This window comes from Python bivittatus, unplaced genomic scaffold (assembly GCF_059951505.1).
Source record: "Python bivittatus isolate LINGU-HERP-01145 unplaced genomic scaffold, Pbiv_v1 ctg000780_np1212, whole genome shotgun sequence".
NCBI classification, from domain to species: Eukaryota; Metazoa; Chordata; class Lepidosauria; order Squamata; family Pythonidae; genus Python; species Python bivittatus.
Window position 1 is genome coordinate 1,504,447 of NW_028277108.1, and position 17,522 is coordinate 1,521,968.

At 34.2% G+C, this 17,522-nt stretch overlaps 1 protein-coding gene across 4 annotated transcripts in view; it reads right to left on the reverse strand.

Moving 5' to 3' along the window:
* CC2D2B (coiled-coil and C2 domain containing 2B) overlaps window positions 1-17,522 on the reverse strand; it is a 74,829-nt gene that overhangs the window by 22,460 nt on the left and 34,847 nt on the right. For all 4 annotated transcript variants that reach the window (XM_088128936.1, XM_088128934.1, XM_088128933.1 and 1 more), the window contains 9 exons: window positions 12,442-12,536; window positions 11,131-11,301; window positions 9,020-9,122; window positions 7,037-7,146; window positions 6,013-6,109; window positions 4,119-4,217; window positions 3,810-3,992; window positions 3,479-3,682; window positions 3,132-3,221 (listed from right to left, as the gene is read on the reverse strand). In XM_088128936.1, coding sequence (XP_087985062.1) covers window positions 3,132-3,221; window positions 3,479-3,682; window positions 3,810-3,992; window positions 4,119-4,217; window positions 6,013-6,109; window positions 7,037-7,146; window positions 9,020-9,122; window positions 11,131-11,301; window positions 12,442-12,536 — 1,152 coding nt within the window. The remainder of the gene's footprint in view (window positions 1-3,131; window positions 3,222-3,478; window positions 3,683-3,809; window positions 3,993-4,118; window positions 4,218-6,012; window positions 6,110-7,036; window positions 7,147-9,019; window positions 9,123-11,130; window positions 11,302-12,441; window positions 12,537-17,522) is intronic.

Below are 17,522 nucleotides of genomic sequence, written 5' to 3' on the forward strand. Positions count from 1 at the left end.
ATAAAGCCCAATATATGTGAATGATCCAAATTTAAATTCTAGGCTTGGATCTGACTTCATCTTGCTGTTGAACATATTGCATATTGAGTACTTCTCCCAAGTCTGGTATTAGATGGTGATTACTCTTTCCAATATTTACCCAAACTCATTATTAATGAACATTACAAAAACGCTGGTGAATAATTTAAGCATGGAGAAAAAAGCTCAAGGGAGAGGCCTTTGAATTGGTAATATTCCTTCTAATATGCAAAAAATGATAATGAAGAAGTTGAATTGGCATGTGAATTAATCTGGAAGACTGTAAGAGGTTAGGAAATCTTTGGTCCGTAGGCTGCCAGGAAAGGACAGAATGCTTAATCCTAAACTACCTTTATCTGATAAATTGATTCATTTTTTTCAAGTCCAATACTGCTCTCTGCTCTCTATTCTTCTTGGGAACAATGAAGAATATTCAGCAAGATCCTACAGATACCTGAGCTGATAGAACTTCCTTGGTAGCCTGCAACAGATATCGTATTGTCTGTGGGACTAAGATAACTAAGATAATTTTCTTTCCGGAAAGACCTTGAAGAAAAGTGGAAACACTGTTGGGGAGACCAAATTTAGAATATAACTTTCCTGTTGGTTGCAAAGCACTCCTTGATCTACTTCTGAGCACTCCCACTGATGCAGAAATTATCTATTTTGGTAGATAGCTGGCATTATGCCTGTTGTTTTTCATCTTAGATTTATGTTGTCCTTTCAGTGAGGAAGATACTGTGTCTCTATTGAAAACTTCTGTTTTACTGCTGCTTAAATTGTGTTCTTTGCCAGCACCATGAAGGCTTAAAGCCTGCATTTCTGAAAGATCTTTATCCAGGCCATAAATAAATACATTAAAAATCTACCAAAGAAAGGAATGAAGATTTTGAACTAAAAGCCATATTCAGTACAAAACTCAATAAAGTTTGAACTAGCATCAACCACAAAAGCTGCAATCTTGGCTACTTTATTATCCATTGTCAAAGCCATATGTGCTCCAAGGCCTTTTCTTTTCTTAGCTCTTTGGCCAAGATTATCAAAACTCTTGCTATTATGGATACTATTGAGAAAATCCTTATAACCAGAAGAGAAGCCTTGTATACATTTCTAAGAACAGCCTCTCTTTCCTATTCTCCAAATTCTTTTACAATATCCTTATTTTTGGAAACTACTGTATCTAAATAAAGGGCAGCCATGGGAGGTCTTGAAAAACCCCATTCCTCCAGCCATAACTATAATTATCCATGAAAACAAGTACAGGATTTGATGAAAAGCATTCTAAGGATCACCGGAATATAGTGGGCAAGAATTCTGAATGCCTTACAGAGAAAAAATGATAATTCCTCAGACTGAAAAGCCTAATAAAATGATGTTTTTGCATCTGAATATCCTCCTCAGAGAGATGATCTTCCCTTTTACCTTAACACATGAAAAGTGATAGAGAATCCTCCTCAGAATTGACTGAGTTTTTTCTAGCATCTCATAGTGTGAAACTCAGTCCAGAATCTCCCCTTTCCTTTCTTGCTCCTTTCCTTTCCTTTTATCTATGGAAAAATTGAGCAAATCTCTAATATGTGATTTGTATATCTAAAATGATGGTTCAGTTCAAAGGCAGGAAGACTTTGATTAAAATTCCAGCTCTTTTCTGAAATAAAATACTTGATAGAAATTTTGTGTTGGGAAGAAAGCTATACAGACAGTGAGAAAGCAATTGCTAGAACAAGATATAAGAATATTGTTTGATCTGTGAGGAAGTAATTGGAAGACTTGTTCTTAATTATATTTTTTCTAATCTAAAGTTTGGAGTAGAGGAACTTTAATATGCTTTCTCTAATGATTGGTGAAGTCCGGATGATTACCTCTATCATATTTATTCCAGAAACTTATACACCTCTGCTGGGGAGAGATGATGGCTATCTGCAGCAGAGAAAACAGAGAAACAGAGTCTTTTGACTTTACACATTCAGATGTAATATTGCCCCCACATCGGGAAGACTTGGTTCCATAGCCAATTATTTGCTTCTCTACTTTTCTGGTTTTAGCTGGATTCTTCCTCATCTGAGAACCTTTTGAGGAAGCTGCAAGAAATCCTGGGCTTTCCTGCTCATTCTGATCACTAGATATAGTGCCAACAAAGCTTTAAAGAATTGTTCTTCATCAGAAGAAAAATATGGGTTTAATGGTAAAAAGCAAACTAACGAGATGGAAGTAGGTGGAAACTGTATGAAACATGAGAGGAAAAGCTGGTGAGCTAATGGTGATATAATATCCTGTCACAGAGCAAGACAGAAACAAATCTGGGAACTCTACTGGCTCTCTATTAGAGAGTCAATTTCGACTTCTTTTTGTGTATTATTACCTATCAGAGTACATGAGAACAATTTCTAAGAATATTCTCTCTACTGCTGGAAAACATATCTACAGTATTTTATAATTTAACTATTTTTTCTAAACTGATAAGCAGTATGACATTTAAGTCCTTCACCAGATTCCAAATATCACATCAGTCAATGATCTTTTTCTTTCCTTGGTTCCACTCTGGCCATAACAAGCTGTTTTTCTATAATTCTATAATTCAACAGATTTCTTAGACTCAGTTAAATTCAGAAAAGAACAAGCAAAATTACTCACTCACTTTAGGCAGTGACTAAATTTGAAATATAAATATAAATAAAATTACAATTAACATTTTATTTTTAGTTATTATTTATACCAGTGTTTCTTAAAGAGTGGTCCTAGGACCCCTGGGGGTCCCCCAAGACCCTCTCAGGGGTCTGCAAAATCAAAATTATTTGCCAGCCCATGTTGAAAAATAATACAATATTAAAATCCCATCAAACAATCATGAGAAGCGGTAGTGGCAACAAATACATCAATTTTAATTTTTAATATGGTAAATATTGATAAATATAACCCATACAAAAGCTCTTTTGGGGTCTCCATAATTTTTAAAAGTGAGAAGGGGTCCTGAGAGAAAAAGGTTTAAGAAACACTGATTTATACCATACTTCCATATATATACTTGAGATGGCTAACAGTGCAATTTACATAAAAATAAAAACAATTTTTAAAAATCAGCAGAGCAGTGTAACTATGAAATTTGGTATTACCTCTGATGTCATCCATACATCCACATCATTATTTTCATCCACTGTATCTGCTATGCAAGGAATTAAAGATACAAATCGCAATATAAGGTCCTGCAAAATAAATAAGAATCTAATCAGCAGGAAATCAAATCAGCAAATCCAACTGATTTGTTATATTTGGAATTATAATATGCATCAAACAAGTATTCATTCATTGTATTATATTTTAATGTTCATTAAGAAATATAAAGAAAAAGTTCTAACTGGCACCCCAGAAAATTTAGAAAGAAAAAATAATTTGACATGTATCAAAGAAATATTTAATCAAATCAGAAAGTTTTCATTCAGTAATAATAATTCATACTTACAGAAGTTGAATTAGGATCTTCTGGATACATATCTAGCAACAGTTGTGGTGGATTCAAAGAAGTAATGTACTTAGTTACTAAAATATTCCTTCCCTGATTGTTAAAAACTGATGTTATTATTCTTCTCTTTGGAAATACTGCTCTCCATGTTTGCTTAAAAATATATGCCCTTTGCAATAGTGTTTCTGCTTCATGATCTGCAAACTAAATACATACTCAAAACTAATACAATATTTAACAATTTCAAACAAATTATATTGTATTTTGCACTTAAAAGAACATTATTTTAAAATTATCTTATATACCAAATGAGATAATTACAAATACCTACCGTATCTAGTTCTAAATTATTTTCAGCAGAGGATAACTGAGGTTCAATAGTGGCAAAGATGGTTAAAAAGCTATATTCTTTCAGGTTCTGCCCCAAACATTCTTCTTTAGGGGGTACATATGTCTTACTCCAAGTATATCCAAGTACAACAGGTGGCATATTTATTTGAAATGTACCACAGATCTGTGAACACATACATTTTAAAAATGCACATAATACAATCAAAGTAAACATCTGATGAGATGGCTGCATTACAGGGATTGTACTGACAATACAACATGTTTAAAAGCATTTTTTTTTCCTTATTACCTTAGATTGTTCGAGTAGAGCAGAGAAAGGAAACACAATTGATCCAAGCCAGTTCTTTCTAATGTAAGAATGACCACTGCAACTATTTGGGCAGGCATCCTAATGAAATACATAACTTGGATTAATCTTTTGTATTTTAAATTAATGTGTGTATCTATGTGCAAAAGAGAGAGAGAGCAAGAGCGCGCACATGTATTTTGAAACAACAGCGTTTCTACAATTACGCAAAATCTATCTAACATATTTTTTTAAGATTGTGCCATGGCAACATATTCAAATTGAAACACTGCTAATGAACATATTTAAAATTTTTAACTGACCAAAAATGTTTTCTTAGTTACAACTTAGTAAAACAGAAATCACTGCACATATATCACTGTATATGCACAAGATCTACACTCTTGGATCCGATAATATTTACTTCATTCTCCTCAGTTAAAATACTGTGAGAGGAAAATTTTAGTAGCCTTCTATATGTTTTAATGTTAGTTTTGATTGCATCTGATAAAGCCAAATTAGCTTCTTGTGACCTGTAGGGCAATGACAGGAAAAGTCAAATGCAAGACTAAGCAACTTGCTGATGGGAATAGAACAGGAAGGTATGGTAAAATTAGCACCAAGGACGTTACGAATCAGTTGCTAAACCTAGGAGTCATGTCTGTGGTTTGTGGTTTTAAAGGATAAAAAGGATTGCATCTGAGGGGGTCGGTACCATTTTGGTCAAGCTGTTTACCTGACGGCTCGATTAAAATGGTCATAACATCGCAATGTGAATCTAAGTGAATACCATGTATGCTATTGGTTGAACTTTACTTGCTTGTTGAACTAACATTTAATAAAGCTTTTAGAACTTTGAAGTGACTTGTTTTATGGTGTGTCTGCCTCCCGTGTTTAACATGGTTTTTCCCCTGACAATACCTAATTTGATTTATAATATTAATTATGCCACAATTCTAAAACAATGCAGACTTGATGCTATAAATAGAAAAATGAAGCAACATTTAACAGTGAAAATCTGAATGGATATTGACATGTCTTTTAACATCAGACACTTTTATATTTCAAGCACCATACACCTAATAAGGAGAAAAGATTCCCACCAGCACCACCAATCTGTGTAATAAGAGGTTGTTTTAGATTTACTGAGACTAGAGAAAGAGTTACTAAAAGAAAGGTATGATAGAGAGAAAGGGGCATCATATTGTGAATAATGAAGGCAAAAGTCTGAAAGGAAGGTCAGCCTAGTCTTGAAACTGAGAAGAGTTGGAGTTAGGAAGCTTCAGGCAATAATTCTACAAAATGGGAGCCACTGAAAAAGCCCACTTTTGTAGAATACTTGTTTATCTTCAGGGATGGGAGGCATACGTGGAGAAAATACATTCTTACAAGCTGCGCTGAAACATGCAGGACCAGACAGATATTTAAATGCTTTCAAAATCATGACCAGCACTTTGAATTGCACCCAACTGCAATTGAAGCCATTCAAAACTGTCATATTTTGGACCAACTGTAGCTTCTGAATGGTCTTCAAGAGTAATTTCATGCATAATATTAAAATAATCTGAGAAGTGACAAAAGTGTGGGTCATACTGGCCAAGTCAGCATGTTCCTCTAACAGTCAGTTTGTATACCAATCAAAGCTGAAAAAATACATCAAGGAACAAAATTAGATTGAGGAGCATACTGAACAGTGTTTATGCATAAAATCCTCTTTTCTTAAACAATATAATATGAAATATTGCAACAATTATATGCTGGACTTATTAGTAGACCTTCCGTTCTTTAATCAAAACTTTAAAAAATATTATTATTGATTCTGATTTCTTGTAAACATTTACAAATCAGTCTTATTTCTTCACTTATTTAAAAACTTTTTTTCTAATCTACAATTTACCTCATGCTTTTCAATCAAAAATTCATCAAAAATGTTAATATTTATATTGTCTTTTATTTTAGATAGTCCTGAAAAGGTATAATCATGTCCTGGAGAGCTGAAACAAAGAAAAAATATTTTAAATGAAATTAAGAATTATCCTTTTTCTACTTTAAACATACTCAAATTAAAAAAAAAAATTCAATATTCATTTTAATAGTAATGCTATTTAAACTATATACTGTGCTTAGACTAAAGATTCCATTTAAGCATGGGGATTCCAATTCCATCCATTAATCATTTAACTACTGCCTATACCTTTGTGCAATATTTTAGGACATGTTCAAGAATTCCTGCTGTATCTGCAGATGAAAAAGAATATGTGAATCCTCCCTACAACTTCATACATATGCTTCCATTTGTCCAGTGAAACTCTGAAATCAAATCTAGGTTTAGGAAATATGAAGTTTGATACATAAAATCTTGATTTAATGGACCATTCACATCTGTTAATTTTCAACTTGTCCTTTGTGTGAATTTAAATAATTTGCATAATTATAAAGTTGATTAAATGGCATCATTTGGAGTAAAATGTCAATTTAACAAACATATCCTTGATTCAATGACCCACTGATTTAATGGACTCTCAATTTAAAGGATTTTTTAAAGGCACGATTACATAATTAGGTAAATTATATAAACTCACGCAAATGAGACAAGTTTGGATTTATCCAGACATTCAGATATAAGAGACATACCCTTCCCTGAATATGTTAAAATGAGGTTTTACTGTTTTCCTCTGTTTTCTTCAGCAAACCCATAACATTCGGGCAATAAATTATAAGAAATCGTTACTTTGGGATCAACATCTATTGTATGTGGTCCATATACAGTACAACTGAGGTCCAATGTCTAAGAAAATGGAACAGATTGCAGTGCAAGAAGTATGTGGACACAGAAGACATGGAATCTTTACTGAGTAATTTAAATACCACATTCATTTTATCAAAACAGAAATTTTATTAACACTGAAATCTTAACTCACTTAAAATCAACTTGAAGTTCTTCATTCCAGCATGGATGAGAGCCATCTGCAGTACTAGTCTGATAAACTGTTTTCTGAAATATAACTTCTACAAAAGGATGCACAGTCACCTAAAACAAGAGATATGCAGCAAATGTTTCACCATATTAAAATGGAAGGGAAGACCAGTTATTAAATTTAAACAACCTCTTTCTCATCTCACTGTGGACAGAACATAATGCACTCCAGTTCTTACTTTAACAAATGCTATTTTTCTGTTTCTACTTATGCTAAAACGATACACAAAATACAGTAAGGTAGAGAAAGCATGCATAGTGTGGCTTCCAGTATTCTTTCCAACCTCTTAAAAATAGCTCACTCTCAGTGACGTCACTGGGAAGGAGAAGGGAGACGGGCTTACAATGAAGCCGTAATCAACATTCCAGGTCCGCCTCTCATATAGGGATGCACTAGGGGATTTTTTTTTCTCCATAACCCTGGGCCTAATCTGCCCATTTTTGAACTCAAATTTTCTTTTGCTGGCTTTCCCCACCATACTCACAAACTAATTCAGTCCTGTCCAGTTCTGTTTTCATAGAATTATTGTGATAACGGAAAGTCGAGACATAAAGAATCTTGAGCCCCTTTACCTAATTTCAACATTGCAGTGGGTTATACTGAATAACAAGATAGGGAAAGCATGCAAAGCATGGCTTCTGGAGTTCACATAATGCTCCAGTCTCCTATTCCCCCTACAACAATAACTCTTTGAGGGGGGCTAGACTGAGAGAGAGTGACTGGCCCAGACACCCAGCTAACTGGTCTTGATGCCTAAGGGAGGATGAGAACCACAGTCTCCAGTTATAATCCAGTCATGCCCCAAGTAGTGTATCACATCATCATATGAGTTCAAGAGGCCTTCCCCTTTTCACCTAAATTTATTCATTTCTGATTCATCAAATTCATTTTCACTTTGACAGTTTCAAGTTTTCCTTTGTTCATACTCTCACATTCGAATTATAAAATGAATAATTTCTCTTTTAATACAGGGATCAGTGCCCAGATTTTCTTGCTGCTTTGGTCTGGCCAGATCACAATCTCCAGATCTTCCGTGCTTTTACCAATAAATGATAATTATTAGTTGCAGTAATTTCATTTTTCATGCACCTCTAATTAGATGCAGTACAAAACAATGAAATAAATAAATAAATAAAATACAACATCAAAAATCAATAAAACAATTCACTAAAATCCAACTTAAAATGACAACTAAAAATTAACCTGAAAGGCCCATAACATTTAAACAATCATTAAAACCTGTATGCAAATAATAATATATTTATGATAAAATGGAAAAATTTAAACATACATAAAAATTTTTCATAAAAGTGCTTTGTAGATAGCCTAGGAGAGTGACACCCAAACTTGAGTAGATATACAAAATAAGGAAATTAGAAAAAAGATCACCCTAGTCTTGCTGTAAAAGCATGGAAATTACCACATTAAAAATACATTTTTAAGATCTCACTAATCATTTCATTAAAAGCTCACTATTTAATCCAGGTCCAACTGCAAATTTCATAACCACAAATTTTATTTTCTTCTATAGTCTTCTACATTTTGTATTTCCTTAAGACATGTAAAAGAATTGACTGCACATCTTCTTTTGAGATGGCCCTAATAAATACTACCCAATTATGGATTTTCCTTTATGTTCCTTGTTGTTATATTTTTGCTGGAGGCTTTCCAAAACCTGTGCCCCCATAATGAAAACATTAAAATCCATCTACTGAATTACATTCACATTAGCAGAATAATCCAAGATTCTGAAACAGAAAAGGGTTATGATAAATTAAAGGGTCTTTTGTTATTCAATCAAAGTAACATTTTTCAAGTAACTGCCGTATAGATGTATTATTGTTTTCTTCGAGGCTTATGTAAATGCTTATATGACATACATGAAAAATTGGAACTCCATTTTAAGAGCAAAAAATTCATAATTACCTCAGAGAGAAGGTCGGCAGTATAGGCTGAATTACCTAATAGAATGTGTCTGCCTCGGGACATACGATTTGATAAGTAAGATGGTGAATAAGCAACTGCAACCCTTAGGATATTAAACATGAATATTACATATGTTTCAGCCAGTCTTTCTCATTAAAATGCACCACAACATCCTGTCTATTTATACATAATAGTAGGATGACTGTTAATGTAAAGAAAATCTGAGTAAAAGTTGTAACTCAAATTTCCTGGTAGAAGGCAATAAGAGGCCATGATAAAATATGAGTTGGCATGACATCAGTTTTGGAAAAGTCTTATCAGAAGAGGCACCTCAGCAAACTTTTCATTTTGTTGCTAAAGATGGATATTGCTGATGGACTGCTTTTACTACTATTGATCAAATGTTATTTTTCCACTATAACTTGTTTCTCTCTTAATGCATTACAGCAATAAATCATATAGAAGTTGCAGGAAATACAGGAGAGTTATATAAATGCAAACTATTATCTAGATACTCCCTTTGTAAACATAAGGCAACTGAAAAATATGTCACATATTCATTCAGAACTCATTCAGAAGAAATTTTCATTTACTGTAATATGATTTACTTCCTTATGCTTCAGTTTCATATATTTTCTCATGATCAGAGGTTTCATAAGGATCATTATCCAGGGCTGGTAAATGCATTCATGTCTAAGTTTTCTGATATAAGTTTTTTTTCTAGTCTAGAAAAAAAAAAAAAGGAGTATTCTCCTAGACTGTGCAGACAGGGCTCCTGCCCAAACTACAGATGTTTTCTGATGAAGTTCTATACTAGCACAGAACCTATACGTGGGACAACACAAGGACTTTGAAGAATATTATTTAGAGGAGGCTGCTGGGTACAGTCAGACATATCCCCCAAAATAATGCAGAATACAGAAAAAAGGATTAAACATAAATACATTTGTTCATTCATTCATTCATTTCTCTTCAATGCAAGGCAACTGGCAACTGGACAGCAGTATAGTAGGTGCTATTCTTCTGTTTATATGTTTCTCATTTCAAAACAGCAGGAAACTGCTGAAATTAAGTTTCATACTCAGGGCTGTGGAGGTTGCAAAAAAGGGGTGTGAGGGCCATGTGTACTCTTGAGATGACCATTTGTGTACTACAGCTTTAGAGAAATTGGGTGATAATGAGTAATTCAGGGGAAGGTAAATGAGGAATCAGTTGAATAATATGGGGATGAGTAAAATATGGGGTAGTAGCACTGTGGGAAATGAAATGAAAAGTTTATCCAAGCCAATGGGCCCAAAATTGATAATTATTTGTGTTTGACTGCTTGGGAAATAATACTACTTCTGTTCATGTATATGTTTAGCATAATGGCATTCTGCTAAAATCAATGAGACTGATCCAGAGAAAACATCTTGAAATGTGCCCCAATGCCTATTATTCTTGCTATGTATTATTTAAAAATCTCTGACAGGAAACTCTGTTTGCATTATAGCACCATACTCTAGTAATTCCAGTTATTTCTAGAATAGTAAATGTGAAAGACAGCCATGCTTTTCAAGTGAAACATTACTTCAAGAAAATGGTTTTTTTTCTTTATTCAAAATCTACCAGACCTTTCATTTTACAAAAGAATGTGTTTAGATTTGGTGACTTTTATGCTACGATGAATAATTTCAGCAAACTTTTCTACATATCTGAACACTAAACTAATATATTAGTAGAACTTTTAATAAAAACATAACAAAAAGGTACTAACATGTTGAAAATCAGAGACCTATATAGCATATACTACGTTTTAAGAGCTAACATGATATTTTAGAATTGTAATATTTCATTTTCATTATATTTTCTTGTAAATATTTTTCCATTAGCATAAATAATGTGTCTGTCTCATTCTGTCTTTCACTCAGTGATATTTAAGTTACTTTAATAGCATTGTAGAATTTATTCTTAATAGTTATATTCTATGCTTACCTGAAAACTTCACCATGAAAAGAACTAAATTATAAAATCTCTACAATTTCTGCAAATTACCTTGTAGTGTGCATGACTAACTCTAGACAGATTATTTAAAAAATACCCTCTTTGCTTTCATTGAATGTTGCACCTACTTAGATGCTGGTGCCTTTCTTGCAGGAATATTATATGCTCTCAATATTCTGATAAGAAGTTTTACATCCCCATCCGAGACTGCCTGGGCTGCAACCTTTCGTCTCTCTTTCCTTTGTGGTTTCAAATGTCTTCTGCGTTCACCTAGCCTGAAAATTGCATTACTCAACTGGCTAGAATAAATGAAGAAATAAAGAAGTTACTTTGATCAGACTGAAACCCTAATAGTAGTAAACTTATTTATCATGTACCTATAACTAAATGCAGTACAGACATAGGATGAAAACAGCATCCTATGTTTAATATAACATATTAAAAACAATTGTAAATTAAACATCCTATGTTTAATATAACATATTAAAAACAAACAGCCTCTAGTCTAAAAGGCTCATGACATATAGTAAAATCAACCTATACAAACTAGTATGGTTAAGCACTAAAATTTCTTTTTCTTTTTTCTCTTTTCAGTTCTGTTAGTGCTGTTCAATAAAATTGCAATGGATAATAGATAATTCCAGCCCAGAGCCTTCTGGAGTGGGCGACCATAATACATTTACTAAATAAATCAATTTAGTTTATTAAATTGTGTTATGCAAAAAGTCATAGGAACTATGAGAAACCCCTCTCTAAAGCTCATTGACTGTTCAATGTTCCAGCAAGCAGCATCCATGGGGGAGGGGGGATGTCAAAAAAGTCAAGCTGGTGGTTGCAGCACTGTATTCAAAGTCCCACCCCTTTTGTACCTGTGTTGACTTCCCATGCACATATCAAGGGCTGGGGCTTCAATCACACTGCTGCAACTGTCTTCTTGACTTTTTTGACCCTCCCCCAGTGGATGCTGCTAGTTCCAGCTCATGTGGAAGCCCTTATGTGTACAGAAAGGTTTCCTAATACTGATTATTGCAATTTATCTGCTGATAATTGGCTGTTCATTGATGTCACAGTGCAAATTATACTGTAGCAGGGAATGGCGCTTACCACTTCTCAGATTTTGAAATAGATGCCCAAAAGTGTGTACAGAGATTAACTGGTTTTATAAAAATGTAGTCTTAAACAATTTTAGTTCATATATTTTTATCCTGCTTACCATGTAATCATTCTGAAGTATTTTGAAAATAAGACACCACAAAACATATCATTTGTGTTGTAAAACTATATTTGCTCCCGTGTTTTCAATAATAAGACATCTTTCAGACTTTTTTTTACCTTCCAGTTTCATGTAGTAAAAGTTATTTAAAGTTTTATATTGTTGCATATTAAGCATTTGTACCTGCCTCAGGCCAATTGAAAATAAGTAATTTACAATTATGTACCTCATTGATATAATTTCTTCATAGTCACTCACAAGATCTGATAAATTAAATTTATGCCTAATGGTCACAATTTGTTTTGCAACTTGATTTCTCATCTAAAAAAAAGTATAATACATAAATTCATTTTAAAATTAAATCAATATGAGTTTAAGCACAGAAACAAAATTTATTTAGATGTTAATGCTTTGGAAATGCCAACAGAAACCACCACAGTTAGAGGAAATTATCTCATACAGGAATTGCTTGAAGCAGCTAGTAGGTTGAGTAAACATTTTACAGCTATGTAAAAGGTGTACGATGCCTTTGGGGAATCAAACCACACATTAGATAAAGCATTAAGAATTTTCCTTCTCAGCTAGCAAACAGTGACAGAATATATACTGGGGCATTATGTGAACGGGTAGTCCTTGCCTTATGACTGTTCATTTAGTGACCATTCGAAGTTATGACAGCACTGAAAAAAGTGACTTATGACCAGTCCTCGCAGGGTCCCTGCAGTCACGTGATCAAAATTTGGGTGCTTGGCAACCAGCATGTATTTATGACAGTTGCAGCATCCTGGGGTCACATGATCACCATTTGCAACCTTTCCGGGGGCTTCCAACAAGCAAAATCAATGGGGAACCATGTGATTCACTTAACAACTGCATAATTGACTTAACAACCATATGATTTGCTTAATGACTGCCACAAAAAATGTCGTAAAATCAGGTATGGTCACGTGATGCCTTGCTTAACAACTACACTGCTTGACTAATTTTCCAGTCCCTTTTATGGTTGTAAGTTGAGGACTACCTGTATGGGAGTAGGAGGCTTTGATTCTGTTCCCTATTACAGTCCTTATTTGAAGGCAGTTGCTTAGATGGGGAACTTCTCCCCTTTTCTGTAGATTTTTATTTTACAATATCAACTATGAAGGCTCCAATGTGGATAGAGTAGGGTTGTTAAATTGCTTTGATCCTGCCTATTACTGAGTTCTAGGTTATCCATACTTACCATTTTTAAAGGGGAGAAGTTCCCCATCAAAGCAATTTAACAACCCTACTCTATCCACATTGGAGCCTTCATAGTTGATATTATAAAATAAAAATCTACAGAAGAGTAATTATAAAGCCTAATTTGAGATCTGCTTTGTGTCATGACTGAAATGTACTGCTGAATATGATGGCATCAGAGTTATTAATTTTCGTCAAGGTCTGACCAGATCCTATATAAGGATACAGATACAGATTTTTAGAACAAGAAAGTGTTTGCTTTCAGGAGTAGAGAGGTAATATGCATACAAAAAACCCTCTGAAATTTTATTTCATTATATTTGTTAGCCAAATCCCTCCCCTAAGTATTAAACTACATCAGAAATTAAACGAGTTTGTGAACAAGAATAATAATCTGCAAGTAGGATTTCGTTTAATTCACTCATTCATTCTTTCTGCTCTTAAAAGCAGATCTCAAATTAGGCTTTATATTTAAAACAAAAGTCACTAAAAATTAAATTAGTAAGGTAATTAGGAGCAATAATTTGCAACAATTTCCAGAACATTCCACCACTAGTCTGAATGTTACACAAAACAAAGCAAAGTAAGAAATAAAAACTAAAGCACAATATAATTTGTACTGAAATTTAGAGAATGACAGGAATGGAGGAATTGTTGTGTTGTGCCAGCATAGCTGAATTAATCTTAATGTGCAAGACAAATTGCTTGAGCTAAAGAAGTCAAACACCTTATTATGTGTAAGATATAATAGGCCTGTATCTAGCTCTAACTGGAACATGCAGTTCCATGTAATGTTTGTGATTATATTAAAATACCCAAGTTCAAGTGAGATTCTCCCCAGTAGCATATTTAACAGACAGTGTAACAGCATTTTGTATGGTTAAACAAGGTTTGTCCTTTTCCTACTTCTTTTTAATTTGTATATTTATGATACAAATTTTCAAAGCAGGAGAAAGAAATCTGTTGGTTTTAATTTATGCGGATGATACAATCTTTATTTCAGGTACTCAGGAATGTATGAGTAGAGTGTTATCATCTTTGACCCGATACTCTTTTAAATATTTTTTTAATAATTAACTATGAGAAGAGTAAATTTCTAGTGTTTGGACATAAGTGGAGAGATGAGAGCTTATTATTGAACAACTCTTTTTCTATCAATTACAATAGAGTCTCATTTAACCAACCTTATCCGACATTCCGTCTTATCCAACGCCCCTAAAAAAAACACAACACGCATAAATCAGCGATGAGAAAAGTGTGCCGCTTGTTTGCAAACGTGAGTGTATTCTTTCTTGTTGCTCCTGATGGTGCAGCGCCGCAATGCAAAAATCGATTGCAACAGGCGCAGCGGATGGGTTTTTTTTTTTTTTTTCTGCACTCAATCGTTACTGTGTGTTATCTGACATTTTCGCTTATCCGATGTTCTGCCGGCCCGTTTATGTCGGATAAGTGAGACTCTACTGTACTTGGTTTATTTTTCTCAGCTTCACGGACTTGGCTTCTCCATTAGAAAGGACAGAAAGAAAAGACTGATCAGATATTTAATTCAAAAAAATTGAAACACTAATTTCATCTGCATAGTTCTTTAAAATCATTTATGGAGCTGAAGTGTGGGGATACTGACTTATATGATAAGGATTTTTTTTCAAAATAAAATGCTGAGAACAATTCTAAGTGGCCAGTTCCATTTTTATGAGCAGAACTAATTTGATTCCAGTTAAAACAAAATATTGTTATTAGAGTTTTAAATAATTGGACTAAGGTAATGGGATTTCTCTCCTTTCTATTATTTATTTATTTATACAATTTATATAGTGGCCCATCTCACCAGCAAGTGACTAAGGGCAGTGTACAACAAGGCTAAAAACAAAAAATAAATACATTAAAAGATATGAAAACCAACTTTAAAAAATTAAACTTTCTTTAAAGGAAGAAACAGATACTAGGATTTCCTTGTTTTCTTTTTGGTTTTCTAAACTTGTTAAATATATAGTTTTATCAAATTTCTGCAAATTACTTTCAATTACTGAATAATTTGACTTGTATTCATTTTTTAAAATCTAGAATTTATGGCATACCTTCACAAGTGGATCTGAATTTGTCAATAATAAAATTGGCCCCTAGTATACAACATGAAAAAATAAACATATTTGGAAAATAAATTTAGCCCAATTCTGCAAGCTGTTTTGGCTAGATTAAGAACGCAGCAAATGTCCTCTGCTGTTTTTGATGGGGGATTTTTTAAAATACCATATAACTTTGTTGCAATGGTAATATACATTTCCCTTAACCCTGACTGTTTGGATTTTAATGGCTTTCACTTGTAGGTGATACTGATGAAGTTCACGGGTTTTTCATGAGCTGCAATTAAACAGCATATTAACTTTAAACAAAATATAATAGTATGTATTAAAAAGGCAGGGACCTAACAGAAGCAGAAGAGATTAAGAAGAGGTGGCAAGAATACACAGAAGAACTATACAAGAAAGATCTTAATGTCCCTGATGTCCATGCTGATGTGGTCACTGACGTTGAGCCAGACATCCTAGAGAGTGAAGTCAAGTGGGCCTTAGGAAGCATTACTAACAACAAAGCTAGTGGAGATGACTGTATTCCAGCTGAGTTATTTAAAATACTAAAAGATGATGCTGTTAAAGTGCTGCACTCAATATGCCAGCAAGTTTGGAAAACGCAACAGTGGCCACAGGATTGGAAAAGGTCAGTTTACGTTCCAATTCCAAAGAAGGGCAATGCCAAAGAATGCTCAAACTATCACACAATTGCACTTATTTCACATGCTAGCAAGGTTATGCTCAAAATCCTACAAGCTAGGCTTCAGCAGTACGTGAACCAAGAACTACCGAATGTACAAGCTGGGTTTCGAAGAGGCAGAGGAACTAGAGATCAAATTGCCAACATTCGCTGGATCATGGAGAAAGCACGAGAGTTCCAGAAAAACATCTACTTCTGCTTCATTGACTATGCAAAAGCCTTCAATTGTGTGGATCACAACAAACTGTGGCAAATTCTTAAAGAGATGGGGGTACCAGACCATCTTACCTGTCTCCTGAGAAATCTATATGCGGATCAAGAAGCAACAGTTAGAACCGGTCATGGAACAACCGATTGGTTCAAAATAGGGAAAGGAGTACGACAAGGCTGTATACTGTCACCCTGCTTATTTAACTTATATGCAGAGTACATCATGAGAAATGCCAGGCAAATAGATGGGGTAGAAATGGAAGCAGTAACAGACTTTATTTATTTGGGCTCCAAGATCACCGCAGACGGAGACTGCAGCCATGAAATTAAAAGACGCTTGCTCCTTGGGAGAAAAGCTATGACAAACCTAGATAGCATATTAAAAAGCAGAGACGTCACCTTGCTGACAAAGACCCGCATAGTCAAAGCTATGGTTTTTCCAGTAGTAATGTATGGCTGTGAGAGCTGGACCATAAAGAAGGCTGAGCACCAAAGAATTGATGCCTTTGAACTGTGGTGCTGGAGAAGACTCTTAAGAGTCCCCTGGACTGCTAGGAGGTCAAACCAGTCAATCTTAAAAGAAATCAACCCTGATTGCTCATTGGAAGGATTGATAAAGAAGCTCAAGCTCAGATACTTTGGTCACCTAATGCAAAGAGAGGACTCCTTGGAAAAGACCCTGATACTGGGAAAGATTGAAGGCAAAAGGAGAAGAGGATGGCAGAGAATGAGATGGTTAGATAGCATCACTGAAGCAATGAGCAAACTCAGGGAGGCAGTGAAGGACAGGAAGGCCTGGCGCGATATGGTTCATGGGGTCACGAAGAGTCGGACACGACTTAACAACTGAACAACAAACAGTATGTATTCTCAATATCCTCTTATTTTTTAGGTAAAAAATAAATGTATAATTTTAAAAGTAATTATTTAAATTGATTTTAAATAAGATGTATATAAAAGTATATTTTCTGTTATGGTTTTCTGTAATCCATTGTTTATGATCAATGGTTGACATAATAAAGTTGTACTGTACAGGTAGTCCTCAACTTACAACCACAAGTGGGACTGGAACTTCTGTCGCTAAGTGAAGCGGTCGTTAAGTGA